This window comes from Poecilia mexicana, unplaced genomic scaffold (genome assembly GCF_051168715.1).
Source record: "Poecilia mexicana isolate PSO_F unplaced genomic scaffold, ASM5116871v1 scaffold_6, whole genome shotgun sequence".
Taxonomy (NCBI): Eukaryota; Metazoa; Chordata; class Actinopteri; order Cyprinodontiformes; family Poeciliidae; genus Poecilia; species Poecilia mexicana.
Genome location: NW_028263375.1, coordinates 25,733,906 through 25,752,695, shown reverse-complemented (window position 1 = coordinate 25,752,695; position 18,790 = coordinate 25,733,906). Strand labels below are relative to the sequence as shown.

Here is an 18,790-nt window from a genome sequence, read left to right as displayed (position 1 = left end):
GAGCATTTGATACGAGTTTGTAGCTCAAACTGTACAGCAAAGTGATATGAGAGACTAAGGACTTTTTATGATTTTTTTTTCCAGTAGAGCATTACCTTCAGCTGTCCCCCTCGGCTCTTCGATGAAAAATGAGACGTCCTTCTTTTCCACTGAGTCGTCAATGTGGTCATAGGTGATCTGAGGGATCGACACGGCCCGCTCTGAGGCAACACCCAAAGAGCCGGTTCCTTTGGACTTCAGCCGTCTCTTGGTCCCCTTTTTCTGACAGAAAGAGGAAACATCAGGTCACAGCTGTCGTTATGATTAAACTGTAAATAGCCTATTTATCACAGCAGTGTAATAAATCCAAGAGAGTTAACGGTAAAAAAAAAAAAAAACAGCAGCTCCAAGATGAGGTCATGTTTGACGTTTTAATGATTTTCCCCGGCTTTCTTCTCTTATTAAAGAGACATCCACGTCATTGCAGACGCTGAACTGATCTCGCTTGTGAGCAGCAACAGATGGGTCATTAACACTCTCATATGAAATCTATTTCTGGTTCGAAGGAGCGTAAAATTCAAGTCAAGTAGTTTTTCACTCAAAATGATCACCAGAGCAGCTGCGAAAGGTTGACTGAGGAGAAAGACGTAGAAGTTGTACGTTTCTGGAACGGTTGGCAGCGCCGTCGCCTCGCAGCAAGAAGGTCGCGGGTTCAGATCCTGAGCTGTGGATCTGGACCCGCGAGTTTCCAGGATTCTCCCTGGAAACTCCGGCTTCCTTCCACAGCCGAAAAACATGACAGATGGATGGCTGGATGGGTTTCTAGTCACCAAATTGTGCCTCACCCTTCAAGGTTTCACCCTTAGAGAATCTGTTCAGTTTTCAGCTTTTTGTCCTGAAAAACTCAACACCATTCAATCACAAATTACTACTGCCCCCAAAATATTTTAATAGATAATCAAGAACTTCATTAGGTACCGATGTATACTTAGCAAAAAAAGTCATAATGTGTAGAACAATACTGCTTAGAAAGCCCTACTACATGATTCTGTTTGCCTTGGATACTCTGTACAGGTGTAAAGCCGTAATTGGCACAGAGAAAAAGACTAAGAAATTGAAAAGCTGAGTGTCAGACAAAAGTTTTGCACTTTGAAAACTTTAACAGAACCTTAAGAAACTCAAAATACTTTTATTCAAGTAATAGCGTTGATTCGAAAGCGTTGAATCCACAGCTCTTCTGTAAAATTGCAAGCTACAACTTCCCAAAAACCCTGAAAGACGCCTACGTCTCCTCTGTTGGTCGAATTATGGATATATTTCATGTAACTCTTTACATCCGGCGCTGCCATGATTTTTAATGACTCTTCGCGTGAACATTTCTCACTTAATGGAAACACAGGAATTGCAAAATTGTGTTTTTTCCATGACAGGAGAATATTGACGACGTTTTGCGCACATTTGTAAATGAAGAGCAGGTAGTGTGTTGCATAGCAGCCGTTAATGATAAAGGCAAGAACTTTCTTTACAAGTTAAAGCTAAAAGTAATCTGATAATAAAAACACTAATAAAATGAGCACGTAGAAAACACACCTATTTATTCACAATAGTGATATGAAGGATTCTTCAATTTCGCCAGTGACACCAGATAACTTTCTTTCTCCCAGCGTTTTTCTTTTTTTCTACAAATATGCAGAACATCTGACTTCTTCAACAAACATTATTGGAGTTTTCACTGTTTTTATTCACTTCACGCATTTTCTCCTCGTTTCACACACTACTGCCAAATCAAGGGAGAACGAGAGTACAGCAGCTGCTTGTGATGGACTGAGATGTGGTACCTGTTGAGGACAACCGAGACCAGCGAACTGACTGCCATGCTGCTTTGTGACGTGGAGATGCATCCTGGTGGAAGTGGCCATCAGAAGATGGATGCTCTGTGATCTGCAGCAACACTCAGACAGTTTGCTGCAGCCCAAAAAGTGCCAAGAAATGTCTTCCATAGTGTTACATCACCACCAGCCTGAGCCGTTACTACTTTTGTGGGGGTTTTTTCCCGGAGTGGTGTTCTGCTGTCGTTTCCCCGTTTGCTGTAAACGCTGGTGTCCAACAGCCAGCCCACTAAAAAGCACAGTCCATTTGATTTGGATCTTTTGCAGGTGTTTGGGAAAGTGTTAGACAAGAATTTTCTCAGAATAATAACTGAACCCATTCAGCCGCTCGCCCTGGTGTAAAAAGGCCAGGCCGTGCCAGCGACAATGATTTAACACAAAGCGTTTCTTCCATTACACATCCCAGTCTTACCAAATCATGAACTCAGGCTGTGATGATATAAGTGTTGCCTGCTTAATCTCTTGTTTAGTGGAGTGAAATCATAGCTGCGTACCAGGCGACTCAGTGAGCGTGCCGTCTCCAGGCAGATCCGCGGAGCAAACAGTCGAAATTACGAAGGTGACCTTTCAACGTAGCTCCGTATTTAGATTGACTGGGCCAGACTGGGGCATTTACATGCAGTTACGCCTAAACGGACAAATGACGTCTTGAGTCATTGATGGGAATTACAAAAGAGTGGCGAACGGTTCACAAGAAAACAAAACGATAAGACGACAGTGACGCACTTTGTGAAAACTTGTGAACGAGGAAGAGAGCGAAGGAAAAGCATGATCAATAAAAGTAACAATAGAAGAGAAGAGAGAGGAGAGAGACAGCGAGTCGGCTACAGGACAATCTGGGGAAGCATCTTGAAAGACCGAGAAGAGGCAGAAGGGAGGAAAGACAGAGGAGAAAGTCACATGCCGAAACAGAAAAGAGCGGAAACAGCCTTCATTCTCTCCAATACGTGTGGGCCCAACGCGACACAAAGATTTTTTTGTCGTTGTACTACTTGACAAAGGTTTACTCCCATGAGAAAGGCGGCGGTGACATCATCTCAACTGACTGGGTTTTTGTCCGGCGAAGACAAAGGCCTCGAGTCATCCTGCTGGAGTCAAGCCTTTTGGGGTAGGAGGAGCTGCTGTGTGTGTGTGGGTATTTGTGTTTTCTGGGCATTGTGTGCCTCAGCGTGTGTGTGTGTGTGTATTAGTGGGAACTTCGCTCGCCCTTTTTATGCTTTATGGTCTCCGCACAGTACAGCTAATATTGTTGCAAAAGGTGAACGGCACAAAAAGGACAATACACATGCAATATGAGGTAACGCAACCCGGCAGCGTCTGACGTCATTCAGCTCGCTTCTGAGGAACTCTCTGGCCAAATGCATAACGTGCATTTTAACAAACAGTTCGGGTGAACTGAAGCGAGGAAGCAGTTACCGCCAGGTTCAGCTTCTTGATGCTCGGACTGCCGTTGTCTGCTTGCGCTGCGGCCACACCCTCTGGAGTCAAGACGTACATTTTCCACGTAGCAGCACAGCCGTTCGGTTTCTCCGCAGCGTAACACCTCCAGAGTGTCTGGAACACACAGACGACAAAAAGGGAAAAATCGAACGAACGCCGCAAATCTAAACAGCCCGCTTTGGCGTTCTGGTGCAGCCACATCTCCGACGCTAATAAATACGGCGCGCGACACAATATAAAACAGCCACTGGTTTCTAGTTACAGCCAGCGCTATGCAGGTGAATCTTAGTGACTGTGTACCAATCAGATTACGATCTGTTCAGGCATCTGCTGACACACTTTTAGAGTCATTTGGCTAAAATGCCATAATATCCATTGGAGCCCTTTGATCAGTATAAGAGATAATAACCACCAGGTAAAAAACATGGGTGAGATAAGAAAGGTAGACATTGTTTATATTATGAAAGAAAACCAATGCTTTACATATTAATGCTGGTTTAGCACTGTTCATAAATAGAGAACAGCGCTTTATAAAAGCATCCCCTTTCACACACATGCTGCGATAGACAAGCAAAAAGCAGAGCGTAGTAGTCAAGCAGAAGAAAAATGGGTTTAGGGTTAACCCAAGTAGCCATAGTTCACACCTATTATATTATTTAAGCTGTAGTTTTCTCATACCATTTTTAATTTGCTGAGTTTAGAGTTGCAGTCGCTACACGGGGCATTGATTTTGATGTACTATTACAGGTGTGTCTTGTAAAATAAACATGTTTTCACCACAGCATACAATTGTTGAGGCAAGGATCCAACATGGAGCTGCCATGTTGGATCTCGAAGTCGGCATTTTGAAAAACTCTTCCACTTTTCGCCTGTATGATCTGACCTGGAGGGCGTGGGGGGCGTTTCGGTTGATTTGGCTGACAGGAAGTAGAATTACTCATAATGAAGACAAAGGAGCATAGCAAATTATAAAATTGTAAAAAGAAAAAGTCTAACTGAACACAATACGCCTCAACTCAAAACTCATCCGTTGAAGTTAGCCTTCACACTTTAATGTTTTAGTTAATTCATGGTTTTGTGTTGGTATTGCCATTTTTCTTACTGCTTAATTTGTGTTTTTAATGTTATAAAGTGTCTTTGGGTGTTTTGAAATGCATTATTATTATTATTATTATTATTATTATTATTATCACCTTCAAACTTGTTTGAATCTTCCACTTTGTGGCGAGAAGAATCAATTTCATTTTTGTCTCAGCTTTGGATTTAATTTGACTGCCGAAAAATTGTTGGTAAGAAATGACTTTGGTCAATTTTACCAGGGATACATGTCAAATAGAAACGCTTCCACTTGTTTAAGGAGAAAGCGATGCCGGTTTCCATGGCGACTACCTGGATGAGGCAGGCTGCAGCAGGGATCTGCCTGTTGAAGTGCTTCTGTCGCTGCTTCTGCTGGACCTTGAGGGCAAATCCTGAACCCAAAATCCCCTGAATGGGAAAAGTACAGTACAACTTCAATCTTCAAACATTTTGCTTTGAATTTAGAGGCTATAAGTACATCATAACACATCCAAATCCAAAACTGCACATATGGATCTAGATAAAATTGTATTTACAGCAGGGAGAGCGAAGAACGAGATAGCAAAGACGCTGAAACAGGAGGCGATGGCCTTCCCTATCCACGTCTGAGGAATTTTGTCTCCATATCCGATGGTGGTGACGGTCACCTAAGGGAAAAAATAAATAAACAATGATTTGAGATTTTCTCATATCAACCACGGTTATCCAAAACAAAAAACCCCAATCCGACTCATGAAGCTTTCATGAGAATGAAAGCTGGGTGAATTATTACACGTTTACTACAGAGGTCTCGTTTAAAATGAAACTTTAATGTCAAATAAAACAGCTATATTAAACCCCCTTTCATTTTAATTAAATGGAAACGCTATAAAACGGTCTTTCAAAGACCCTAAAACTTGATTTGGACAATAAAGAAGTTCATCGGCCATTGTCGAGTTGCCCCACAACTGTCTGAACGATTGCGGAGGCATTTGGGTTTCTTTCTTCTCCGGGGGGGGGGGGTAGGAATGAGATTCCCATCCACTAATCCTCACTGAGTGCAGGAATTTGCAGGGCTGAGGAGGGAAAACAAATAGCTCTCGCGCTCGCATGTGCGCCCCGCTCTGAAAGCCGAGCCAGTTCTGACACATTCAGAGCGCGCTCGGCTTAGCCTGGGTGTCTGTGGGGCATCGGCGGGCGAGCCACCGCTGCGCCACCGACACAAAGCGGCCGATGTAAGGTGAGATACTTTAAAGAGCTTTGAGGGTAAAAGAAACAAAGAGGGGAGGCGGGAGAGGAGGGCTGGTGTATGTTAGGGCTGGGCGGAGCTCCGGGGGGATTTAATCACTCATCCACAAATCCGATGACTAAACAATGTCCTCCTGACATAAGAGTGGAATGCTCTATTCACAAAACAGGTCCTTTCATTCAGATTGTAGAGTGTGGGGCCAAAACTGCTCCAAAGCCACACACACACACACACACACGCACACACACGTCAGAGGGCTGGTTTTTAAATTATGTACAGGGCCTTACAGCGTACAGACTTTAATGTAAATATTGAGGTATAATGTGATGCTGACAGCCGCTGCCATGGTTTCAGAGTGGGGATCCGATTCCTCCAACAGGAAAAACATAAATACATATGAGACAAATAGTCATGCCAGCTGACATGCAATTTTGCACAATTTGTTCAAAATGGAGCAGATAGAAGATTAAAAAAGAAATCTTATGTGTTGCTGCACCTCTCATCAAATTCATTCCAGTCTCCACACCAGTTAAAATCCTAAATGACTCTCAGGCCTCACACTCTGATCACTTACTGTTATTCACACATTATTCACATCCACAAGGCCCAATTTTGCCCATATTTTCCAATCAGTTCATTTTTGTCCAGGTATTTTTTTTTTAAAGCTGGTTTATATTTGTAGTTAGTTTGAGCTCATCACTTAATCAATCCCATAGATGTCCCCCACACACTGATTGGTTGTTTTGGTCGTTCTGACACATTGTGTGTGTGTATGTGTGTTTTTAAATTTCCTTCTCTTAAATCATATTGCTATGCTTGTCACAAAAAGGGGAACCAGTCACAGTTGAGTTCCCGTTTTCATTCAGACAGATTCCAGCAGCGGAGAAACCAGTGCTGCTGTGGTCAAATGGATGCACTGGTTTGGTGTTTTGTGTGGTTCTACGTATGTTGGCATTACTTATTGTTACCTGTGTTGCTATTTGTGGGCAGAAGAAAAGAGTTTCTCCTCTTTTTTTTTTTGACATTTTTCTGGTGTGGGGACATTTTAAATAAAAGAAAGAAAAGTAGAATGAAAATATTTTTATTGCGCTTTTGTGCTGAAGGTTTTACAAGTGGCACAGACTTTTTGTATCACCCAGTTGACGACAAGTGTTAACACTTTCACTCAAGTAGAGTTGAGTACTTTGTCCACCACTGATATCAGCAGCAATGTAGCCCGCCGTATGGATCTAAATCTAATAACGCCGTGGAGTGTAAACAGAAATGAGCCCCGTTATCCAACCATTAGCAACAGGCAAAAGGAAAAAGAAAAAGACGGTCTGTGGGAGGAGAGCGAGGCTTTAGGGGTAAGGAGTTTGGGATATGAATCATAGCATCGGCTCGTCCTCCAGCTGTGCGGTGCACCTGCACATCCGAACGTCCAGATTATGCCAAGAGAAGGAATGCGCTGTGGAAAAGCTTAGCAGGTTCCCATCAGCACAGTGTCATTTCAGCAAACGCGTGCGTGCGCACGCACACGCACACGCACACACACACACACACACACACACACACACACACACACACACACACACACACACACAGCGCCTGCATTCCTTACCCCACCCATTATAAGCGCATATCATGACTCTCGAGTCTACAGTTTCTGAAAACCACAAAGAAGTGCAAATCCCAGAGTGCGGTTCTTTTTCCTCTGTGCTGTGAACAGAACAAAAAAAAAAAAAAAAGAAAGCAGAAGAAGAAGAAATCACAAATAACAGCCTGCGCGTAGCAGGGGAGGAGCGACGCGACCCTCGTAACCCCGTGTTACATAAAGGTAGCAACCCCGCAATTAAAGTTTTAATTAAGGGAACTGACACTTTATATCGGTGCTCTAAAAGTCCTTTGAGGCAAAGATGCAAGAGGTGAATGGTTTATTACCGTCTTCTTTGTGTCAGGCTGATCCCCTGCACAAGGCCTGCCATAGGTTTCTCATTATTCTGCACTTTCAATTCAAAAGTTTAATTAACTCCTCTGGAAACCCGAGCCTTCAACGCGGGAGTGAAAGAGACACAGACCGTCGGGGAAAGCATCGACACGTTTGGGTTATCTGTTTCTGTCTCGCTCCTGAGTGATAAAACAGAAAACGACCGAGAAATAAAACAATCGCTCATCCAGTTACGCCGACCACATTCAATTTCTCAATTAAATGTGCTTTTTAACTGTAATTTTGCTCTTTAACAACAGAACAAATTCTGGTTTTGGTTTTGCGTTTTGGTCGTGACCTTTCCAGACAGGGGGCCGACTTCAGCCGTATTATTCATGATTCTGGCTACACAGTGCCGTGAAAACGTATTTCTCCCGTACAGATTTCTTCTGATGTCGCTTTTTTGTTGCACCTAAATATCTCAGATCATTAAAGACTCATTTTAAAATCCAGACTAGCATAACCTTAAAACCCAAAAGCGGTTTTCAGAAGCGTGACTGCTACCAGACGCGTAGAGTTAAGAAGCCGCTTTAACAGAAGCTGCCCGATGACATTTAGTAAAATCGATAGCTGAAGCAGCTCAACAACAGATGAGTCTAGAAAAGGTTTCAGAGGCGTTTCTAAGGCTTTGAGACCCACAGTGAAAACCGTTTTCCACAGAGTGACCATTTCCACTGGTTCAGGAAGTGCTTGACCTATGAGGTCATCAGCTCTAAAGGCCTCACTTGTAGCACCTGAGGTCATTGTTTGTGATCCAACAATAAAAAAAAAGAATAAAAAAAAAAAAAAAAAAAGAGAGAGACTGGGCAACAAATGGCCAGGAGCTCCAAGGTCAAAACCATTACTGACCAAAAATAACACAAATGTCAGCAAAACGTTCTGCAGACTGATGAGTGAAAGGATTCTGGAAGTTTGTTCAAGATCGGTGGAGCTGAACGCTGCTTCTCCATGTCTGGGTCTGGTTCTGTGACGTGGTTCAGTTCCTATGGATGCCCAGCATGAAGTTTGAGGAAAAAGAACCTTAGAGGATCTCAGAGGTGGAGGTACTGTAATAGTGTGGCCTTGCTTTGCTGCTTCAGATCTGGGTGATTTGCTGTAAATTATGGAGCCATGCATTCAGCTCTCTAGCAGAAATGCCCAGTTGTCAGTTTGTGACCTTAAGCTCGAGCTCAAGAGGCAAAATGAGCCAAAACATCCCAAAAAAGTGCAGTATTTAATGTCTAAGAAAAAGATGAAGGAGGATTTTGAGTGGCCTACTTAAAGTCTGGACATAAATGCAATTCAAATGCTGTGGCATGACCTTAAACACTTGAAAACTGGGCCACAGTGACCCATCGCACACACTTGATGTAATTTGTTATGACACAACTAGTCATTACGCTTAGAGTGCAATTACTTTTCACACTGAGTCAAGCTGGTCTGGATAGCTTTTCCCACCTAATAAATAAAATAACTTCCATTTTGAAGCTGCTACATTTGCTAGATGGTCTGAAACATTTTGGCGATTGCTTTAAGAATCCTCTAAGACTCTCTGAGCACGAAGCATTTCAGTCTGCTGCCTTACCACGCCCCACCACAGCGCGTCAGCGTAGCTGGAAAAGCCCGTCTTGCCCTCCTCGTCCACGGCGTCCTTCTCTGCCAAGTAGACGAAGTACGAGGAGAAGATCAGGCCCAGGAAGCCGATGTACAGGGTGGTGATCAGCTCCTGAGGGAAAACGACAGTCGGGAAGAGAAGAAACGGTGAAATAAAGTACAGAATGGAGGCTCAATGCTTTGACATGATTCTAACACTCGGCTTTGAGCATCGACACGTTTGGGTTATCTGTTTCTGTCTCGCTCCTGTGCGATAAAAGAGAAAACCGAGAAATTAAAGTGTTTCTATCCTCCATCTGGGACATAAACTAAGAAGCACATTTGATTTCTTGAGTGAAATATCAATCAAGAAAACAAATTATGGACTCGATACTTTTCTTTTACTTTATTTATTGCTTTTTAGGTTTGTGGGAAACAATTAAATGAATAAATTATAATTTTTTTCTTTTTACTTTGCAGGTGCACAAGAGCAAACATCTCAGGGTTTGCCCCAGTGTATTATAAGCCTGACGGGTCACCAGGCTTTACTTGTGACCCCACCAGGCTAAGCATTGCTCATTTATTTAAGTCTTTTTAAAATGTTTGCATGTTTTAAGACTTTACAGTTGGTGTTCAGGTAGTAATCTGCCCCATCTTTCAATAATACATAATTATCAAGTGATATTTTCAAATTTCCTGTCAACTTTAAACAGTTATTAAACTCAAAAACACAACGGGCCGCTGGATGAACGACTGCCTTAGAAAGTTTTCTGGGGGGAAACCGTGCTCTGGCATTGTCTCCTTATGTATCCGATGAGAGTTTTTCCATACACAGATGTCTGAGCTTTTCCTTCTTTCATTCACTTTTGTACCAAATTGGGTGTTATTTTTTTTGGCAGTCACATTTCAAAGATGGAACATAATGACCTGATGCAAAAATGGTAAATGGGACCACCAGAAGTACTTTACACCATAGTAACTTTTACCAAAATCTTGAACATTCAGACTCAGATAGTCAGGCAACTTGAAATCAGGTGCCTTGCCCAAGGGTACATGAACATGTGGCATGAGGAAGATGAAATCAAACCCACAACCTTCAGGTCCCAAGACAGCTTCACACTGAGCCACCGCCACATGTCCGCACTCGCTGCACCGGTAAACCATTAGTGCTCCGTGCTTTGTAAATTAGACACTAGAAGAGAAAATAGCTTGTGTGAAAGACATGGAGAGCAACAGTGAAGATCTGAAGGCACTCCTTCTCTATCTGCTTCTTTAACGAGCAATGCATTTCGACTAAACGGAGCATATCACCCAACAAAACAGAAAAGGCAAAGAATCACATCGGACTCACTCTTACAAGTAGGTTAATGACCCTCTCCACTTAAGGCTCAATGTCAGGTTCCACACCTCTTTGTGTGTCAAAGACGTGAATGTCAGGTTTGACCCAACGAAAGGAACACAGCATTCTCCAGGGATTAAAGAAAAGAGCGTTACTCTGACGCCATTGTGCATCAACAAGAGAGAAATCTAAAACAAGTGTACGATGATAAAGAGGAGAAAGAAAAACAGCGGTGAAGGTTGACTGCTCCTTTTCTTCTCCTTATAAAGCCAGATCTGCCGTAGATTTTTGCTCACGCAAGCACACCGCCATGTCACGAGGAGGAAATTTAATGGGGATTTTAACTCTGTGTACAAGCAGTAGTTATGCCTGCACCTTTTGTTCCCCACAGAAAAAAAAAAAAAAACACTTAAACTTCTTTATGTTTAGCCATGTTAGAACCTTATTGGATTTTATTGAAATTGTATGATACAAAAAAATAGTGTGTGATTTTAAACTACCGTATTTTCCGGACCTTACTATAAGACGCATCTATAAAGTAAAAAAAAAAAAAAAAAAGAAAAAAAAAAAAGAAAGAAAATAGACTGAAAACGTACGTATATAAGCCGCACCGGGATATAAGCCGATGATATCTCCGCTGCTCTCGGTTTTTCACAAGTCTGTGAAATATGCTGGTAAGGATGCAGCCCTCCGTCTCCAACGCCGAACCATGGATTCGTTCAACCCGAGCTTAGCAGCTATCGATCTCTACTGCCAGATCTTCAGCCTTCAACTTAAAATCTGCATCATATGAACTTCTTCGTGTGATTTACATGATCAGGGGGTATGAATCTGAAGAAATTTCTCCGTCGTGCCTGCTGCTAGCATGTGCTTGTACTAAATGAAAATCAGCACTTTCTTCTTCTTCTTTTTGTTTTATGGCAGTTGGCAAACAACTTATAAAATCAGCACTTTCTTCTTTGATTTCCAATTTTGACTTCCAATGATTCCCTTCCTGCTAAAGCGCCCCCTGGCGGTTGAAGAAAAATCCACAGAAAAGCCGCACCGGGCTTCAAGCCGCATGGTTCAAAGAGTGGGGAAAAAGTAGCGTCTTATAGAAAAATACAGTATTTTTACTAAAGAAAATATTGAAATGTCTCCCATTTGGAATTTGCCACAAACCATGACAAGAACCAAACAACTTTTTGTCCCCTACTCACCATGAAACATGGTGCCAACAGCATCATGCTAGGGGGATGTTTTTTTTTGTTTTGTTTTGTTTTGTTCAGCTGGTCAGATGGACTGCGTTAAATTCAGCGACATTGAAGACAAAGGCTGGAAAAGGCTTAACACTGAGCTAAAGGCTCACTTTCCAACAGAATAACTATCATAAATTGGCCCAGTCAAAGTCAAGACGTGATGCCCTTGTCCGATTTTCCAGTTGTGAGGTGCAATGGTAGTTGTGAGTTGCTAGTTAGGCTAAAGCCTAAACTAGCAAAAGTTTAGGCTTTAGCTGAAAGCTTAGGCCTTAGCTGAGGTAAGTTCAACTCGGGGCTAAAAATATATACACATCACTGTCTAGCGATTCCATTTCGATTTTTAGTTTCACGATTCGATTCAAAAACAAATTTTCTATTCAAAATGTCAAGAGCAGTGGTTCTTAACCTGGGTTCGATCGAACCGTCGGTCTCAGGGGTTCGGCGGAGCCTCTGCCGCGGAGGTAAAGACACACTTGTGTAAAGTCGTGATGACGCCCCGCTTTGCCATCACTTGCTGCAGAGGATCACGTTACATTGCTGAGCCAATCCGAGCTGCAGAGGAACACTGATTGAAGGAGCTCCACTCTCAGCATGGATTTGAACTTGTGTCTTTAATTACTTCAGCAAAACTCACAGTTTTTACCAAATTCTGTAGCTTTTAGTGTACTTCTAAATCTGCTCCTTAGTTGCATCTTTTCAGGGTTGGTACTGCCTCTAGTGGCGTGGGGGTGGTAACACAACTAATATAATTACATTACTAAATCAGAATACCGCAAAGTCTTTATTATTTATTATTAATTTTTCATTCTCTTAAGAATGTAGAGCTAATTAAATTATCTAAACAAGACCTGTTGAAACTGTGGCAAATTTTAAATACCTTGGGTCGTTCCTGGACAGTCAGCTCAACTTTGCTGAAAACGCCGACTATATTTTGAAGAACTGTTCTCAGAAACTCTACCTTTTCAGAAGACTTAGTGATCTTGGGGTGCCCCAACTAGACTCTAGTTCAGTGAAAAATAGGTATTTTTACTAAAGAAAATGCGCATATGAAAATGGTGGGTTCGGTACCTCAAAAAAGGCTAAGAACCACTTGTCTAGAGATTCTGTGTAAATGATGTGACTGACCAGAGGACAAACAGTGCAAACAAATAGAGCATGTCTTTAAAATGAGTCTGTAAGTCTCTATACTGCATCAGAATCCATCAGTCTATATTTAAACAAAAATAGGTTTGAGCATAAAACACTTAAATTAGCAGTGCTACGTTAGCTTAGCCGCCTGGCTTTTTCTTAGTTATGATAGTAGATTTTATGTGAACAGCAGAATAGACTAATACACTATAGAATATTTTTTCTGCACCTTTACACACCTCAGTGTTCAGATTTTAATTGGTAAGAGATTGTAATTATTATATGCTACCTAAGTTGATACATCACACAATTACAATGAAATATCTACAAATTGGTAAAAGTTCAAGGGTCTGAATACATTTGCCAGGAACTGTAAACGTGACAGATCGACTGTGTAAGACTTGAATCGCGTCTTCTTTGACTTTTCAGACTTTTCTCCTTCACCCACCTGTCGATGAATAAAAACGACGGATCCCAGCAGCCTCCACGTCCCTCCTTGTCGATCCACATGCAGCATGCGCAGGATCTGCAGGAAGCGGATGCCCCTGGAACAACACAGGGCCACCTTGTCGGTCACATTCATCCGAGTCCGTGTCACTCGGTGAATCAGCCTCTAAAAACCGCTACGGTACCTGATGGCGGACGTGGCGAACACCTGCCCGTTTGACCCCACGCCGAGCACGATGATGGAGGCAATCACAACTATTAAATCTGTGAGAAAGAAACGGGAAAACAAGCAAAAATTCAACTTTGAGATTTAATAAAATGGCGAGAGGCAAAAAAATTAAATTAGTACTGGAATCATCCAATAGGTGATTTACGTATAAAAACCACTTTTCATTGCGACTTAATGAGAACAAAAGAGAAAGGCCAGGTGCACCTATGATTGATATGGGCTTCCTGACAAAGCGGAGGCGTCCCTTGATGCCCGCATATTTGCTGCGGCAGCCGGCCGACCACAACCGGACCACATACTCGGTGCCAAAGAACAAAACCAGCACGATCTCCTGTGGAGCACAATGCAGAAAGGGTTACCTCAATCCACAGGCTCAGAGACAAAACAGCAAAACGTACACAAAGGACGATGGGATGCAGACGCAGACGGCACGTCTGTCCTGAAAACGGCAATAACGGCGCCAAGCATTGACTCTAAATTAAAGCTATTATTATTATTATCACCAAGATTTACAATGAGATACGAAGGGAGCAGCGACAGGTGTGTGAGGAAGAAGCAGAAGAAGAAGAAGAAGGGGTCAGTGACGAAGTGACTGAGGCCTGAGGAAGACGTGGCATCCGACCGTTTGAAGGGGTGAAGGTTTACCTCAGGTGTTTCTATAGGATTTAACTGACAAAAGAAGTGAAAACGATGCAAAAACACTAAAATGTTACCCAGTATTTTTGTGCAGTCTATTGTCGTAGTATTACACTGCCAAAACACAAGATTTTGCTAAGTGTTTCTGGTGTAGTTTCTAGTGCAAATATCTCAGGAAACTTGAAATACGACAAAAATAGCTTCAAAGTAACTTTGAGATGCTTGTTTTAAGTAAATAATTCTTTAATATTGATGAAAATGCACCAGTTCCGCTGGCAGATTATTTCACTTATAACAAGACATTTTCCACCATGTTATAAAATAATTTATCTGCCAGCAGAATTAGTTCTTTTTCAACAATATTAAGGAATTCTTAAAATAATCGTCTATATCTTGCTGGAAAGTTACTTTTGAGATAGTTTTGCCTTATTTCAAGAGTACTAAGACATTTGCACTGGAAAATAAACCAAAAATACTTAAGATTTTATGTTTTTGCAGTGTGCACTTGAAATAAGTCAAAACTAATCTATAGGAAACTTTTCAGCAAGATATATATAGAAGCTAGTTTTAAGTTAATTCATTAATACTGATGGGAATAGTACTGCAGTAGTTATAAGTGAAATAATCTGACACTAGATTAGTCAAAATATTGACTTTTTAAAAATCAGTATTAGCTCTGATTTCTTGCTGAAGTTACTTGTAAGTTAGTTTTGTCTTTTGTCAAGTGTGCCAAGATATTTGCACTAGAAACTAGACCAAAAATACTTGGTAAGATTTTGTGTTTGTACTTACTATTGGGCTGATCTTTTAACATTATTGGAGGGTTTCTGACTTAAATAACAGTGTCTGGTGGAGATCGTTTTCCTAGACACTGTCTTTCCATAATATTTAGCCGCCATAGTGCCTGCTGGAGCCATTGGCCACGTGGGTGGCCTCCTTTATTGACTGCACTTGCCTGGGCTGCCCGCTCCCTGACCACCCCTCGTATGAAATGTAATACCGACAGCCCTGCTGCAATAACACAGCGGCACCGGGCTGCAAAACAATGGCCTGTCCATCAAAAGTCTTCCTCTTGGAGGAGAAGTCTTACGTTTCGGTCGGGGAACAAAAGATTTCTGGTTGGCCTAACCTTGCTAAAGTATTGATGCAACTCTGCAATGTGATAATTAATGGTTGTCAAACTTTTTTCTACAAATATAAATCTGAGAACTGTTCATGTTATCCTGTGGTGGACTGTATATACACATAGAATATACGGGATTAAATAGTTCTGTAAAGATTTAAGGCCTGTGATTAACAAATTAAAGACCAACTTACTTTTTTTTAATGAGTTTAAGACTTTTTAAGGATGTGTGGTCTCATCTGATCAGATTAATGTCTTCCACATTTGTGCTGTTTCCCTCTCAGAAAACAGATTTTCTTGCTTGTTACGTCAGTTTAGGTGAAAGGCAGTGCCTTAACAGGTTTAAAGTTTGGGGGTTATCGCTTACAAATCTATGCTCTTCAAAGTTATCTAATGTACCAATTGGGTTATGTCTCAAGAAAATAAGGTGTAGTAGATTTTACTTAGCAATGTTAATGTAAAGGGGGTTGAACATAAATGCAAAGTCACCAATTTTTTTAGCTTTATTTGCAAAAAGTTTGAAAACAATGCCTCATTCACCTCCCATTTTACAATCATGCACTACTTTTGTTTTCACATTAAATTCTAGGAAAAAAAAAACAGTATGTTGAAACCTGTGATTGTAATGTGATAAATTATCAAAATGGGGTGTGAATTCAAAGTCATCTTCAACAGTATATTAATTTTTGATAACAATGCGCTCCCTATTGGTGATTAAAGTAGGATAGTTTCATTGTGAGACAGTAGCTAAAGCACAACCCCACACACAAATACACACACACACACACACTAAAAAAACAAAACAAACAACAAAAAAACCCAAACACAAACCTATTCAGCTTTATGACAGATGGATGAAATCCAAAAGTCAAAAGGTACACATGAATTTGGGAAATTTGAAGAGATTAGTCATAATAATTCCATAAAATGGGTCACCCAGATGTTGGGGGGGTTGTAGCTGAAACCGGCAACTATGTTTACTGGAAACAGCTGCCCGATTGTGAGACCGTAATCTCATCAAGCCAGGACGGAGGACGAAGCACATCAGAAGAGCATCATGTGAAAATGTGATTAGACTGCATAGTGTCTCACTGGAGAGAGGAGAAAACACACACGAAAACACACGCGTGCACACACGTTGCACACAGAAAGCCACCAGGGCTGCGCGATGACGCCGTGCGTTTCCTAAAAGGTAATAAACTTCAGCGTGATCAGCTTCCTGTTAATGCTTCCAAACTTAGTGAGGATTTATCTAAATCATTTAAATGCCACACTGTTTAAAAACAGATTTACTTTGAAAATTTTCTCTTATTTTACTAGGAAATAATTTGACCTGAATGATTAGGCTGACAAGTTTTTCTCTCTGAATTTCAACATTCCCGTTAGGTCAGCTTTAAATGGTTTTGAACAGTTTTGTTCATTACGACACATTAACAATGAGCATTATTTTACTGCAAAACAAAATATAAAAAATTAGTCTCATAAAATCATGTCTGAGTTTCTGCAGCTGGCGTCTCTAGTAAAGATTAAAGCCTTAAAATAATTTGTATCACAGCAGAAAAATTTCACACTTGAGCAAAATCATAAAATAATGGGAAAAAACATCAAGAAATGATGGATTTTCCCCCCAAAAATTAAACAAATTAAAAAAAATATATATATTTTATTTTGCAATTTTTCAGTAAAAACAGCTCCCCTGTGTCGACTGGACAACCCTCAATCTTCCCTATTACGTTTCACAATGATAGCCGACATTTTGGACCAATTTCCTGTGAAAACGGAGTAATGGCCCACATTTAGCTTTCTGCTGAGACTTTTATTTTCATTTCAGATTTCAAAGAACTTATGACAGAAAGCATTGCACCAAAGTACAAGGGGCTTTTGAGAAAACGAAATAAATCAAACTCGACAGGAGCCATAAGTCGATGTTAAGCATGTCACTTTTTTTTAAGCCAAACCAACATGACTGAGTGTTTGCTGCATGACCTGAATCTCATCTGACCAAACAGTTCAGTAGGCCTACATTAGACAGCATACAGCACACAATTACATTTTTTTAATGGTAATGCAGAGAGAGAAGATTTTCTTCAGGCATGCTTTTATTAGACTTTTAGACTTATTGATCTCAAGATGCCTCTGTTTGCTGCAATTCTTCAACCATGAGCTTTGGAGATTTAGTTTACCCTCGTTACCATCCTGTTCACTCGGCATAAATATAGCAAAACCAATATGGTTCTTCTTCAGCTTATTGGCCACTGACTAAGAAAAATAGCAATATGCAAGATGTCACATTTAAACACGCGGAAAACAGGAAGATTTTCAGCAAAAGGTCCTGTCAAAATAAATAAAAGCACATATGAATTTAAAGCATGCATGAATGCATTATTCAGGGCATCAATCATTGTGATTTTAATACAAAATAATGACTTTTTAACATGTATGAATAACGGTAATCAACTGGAATTAGTTTTGAATACCAAAATATATATATTATTATTATATTTATAAAGACCATTAAGACCAATGGCGGGGCTGAACGAAGTGCTGCACAATACAAATCTAATTTAAATTTAATTTAAAGATAGACACATGTCAGAGAACAAAAAGGTAAAAAATTATGCAAATAACAAAAATAAAACATTAAAAAAAATGTTAGCAAAAATTGATCTGCAAAATTTAGCTTCAGCCATAAAAGTTACATTTATCTTTTTAGATTTTTCACAAATCTCAACTTTAGTCAGCTTAAAATTAAAAATCTACTTACTTTTAATTATTTTTAACATATATGTGTGAATTTGACCTAAAGACATAGTCTTTACTCCTTTTTAAAACACCACTAATCCCTCTACAAACCACTCACTTCTCGTCTTGCCAAAGGTTTACAACAATATGTGGCAACATAACCTAATTACCAGCATTTATGCTTATTTAAGCTGCTATTTCAAACAAAGTGAAAAGGTTGCAAAAGTCAGCAGAACCTGAACCCGTGTATTTTATTTTATTTTTTTAACAAATATAAGTGCAGAAGAGAAAGGCAAACAAGATAATGCATTGGAAGTTTGTGTGACTGCGCGTGTGTGTGTGTGTGTGTGTGTGTGTGTGTGTGTGTGTGTGTGTGTGTGTGTGTGTGTGTGCGTGCGTGTGCGTTGTGCTGCCCAGCCTGACTTGCTTGACTTTGGCAGCTGCCCCGAAGGCCAAATATCCTCAAGGACTAATGTCCTCTGTGCCATCCAAAACAAGCAGCCTGTGATTCAGCGATGTGAGCTGACCCTGAACTTTCTAAGTTTAGTTACTACCACCAGCGTTCTCCATCGGGACACACCGGCCCCTAAAAACACACCGACACAAACTGCACAGAGTAATAAAAAACAAAAATTGAAAAAGCAGATAATATCTTATTTTACCACTGATATTAAACCTATTCCAATTATTTACAATCCTGCAAACATAAACATGCAGTCAGGTGTGCAAACGTTGCATTCATAGGGCGATCTTTCTG

At 40.8% G+C, this 18,790-nt stretch overlaps 1 protein-coding gene across 1 annotated transcript in view; it reads right to left on the bottom strand.

Moving 5' to 3' along the window:
• kcnq1.2 (potassium voltage-gated channel, KQT-like subfamily, member 1.2) overlaps positions 1-18,790 on the bottom strand; it is a 126,563-nt gene that overhangs the window by 89,259 nt on the left and 18,514 nt on the right. The window contains exons 4-11 of the mRNA XM_015003907.2: positions 13,737-13,863; positions 13,489-13,567; positions 13,305-13,401; positions 9,144-9,284; positions 4,922-5,032; positions 4,698-4,793; positions 3,285-3,422; positions 96-261 (exon numbers count right to left, since the gene is read on the bottom strand). Of these exons, the coding sequence (XP_014859393.2) occupies positions 96-261; positions 3,285-3,422; positions 4,698-4,793; positions 4,922-5,032; positions 9,144-9,284; positions 13,305-13,401; positions 13,489-13,567; positions 13,737-13,863 (955 nt within the window). The remainder of the gene's footprint in view (positions 1-95; positions 262-3,284; positions 3,423-4,697; positions 4,794-4,921; positions 5,033-9,143; positions 9,285-13,304; positions 13,402-13,488; positions 13,568-13,736; positions 13,864-18,790) is intronic.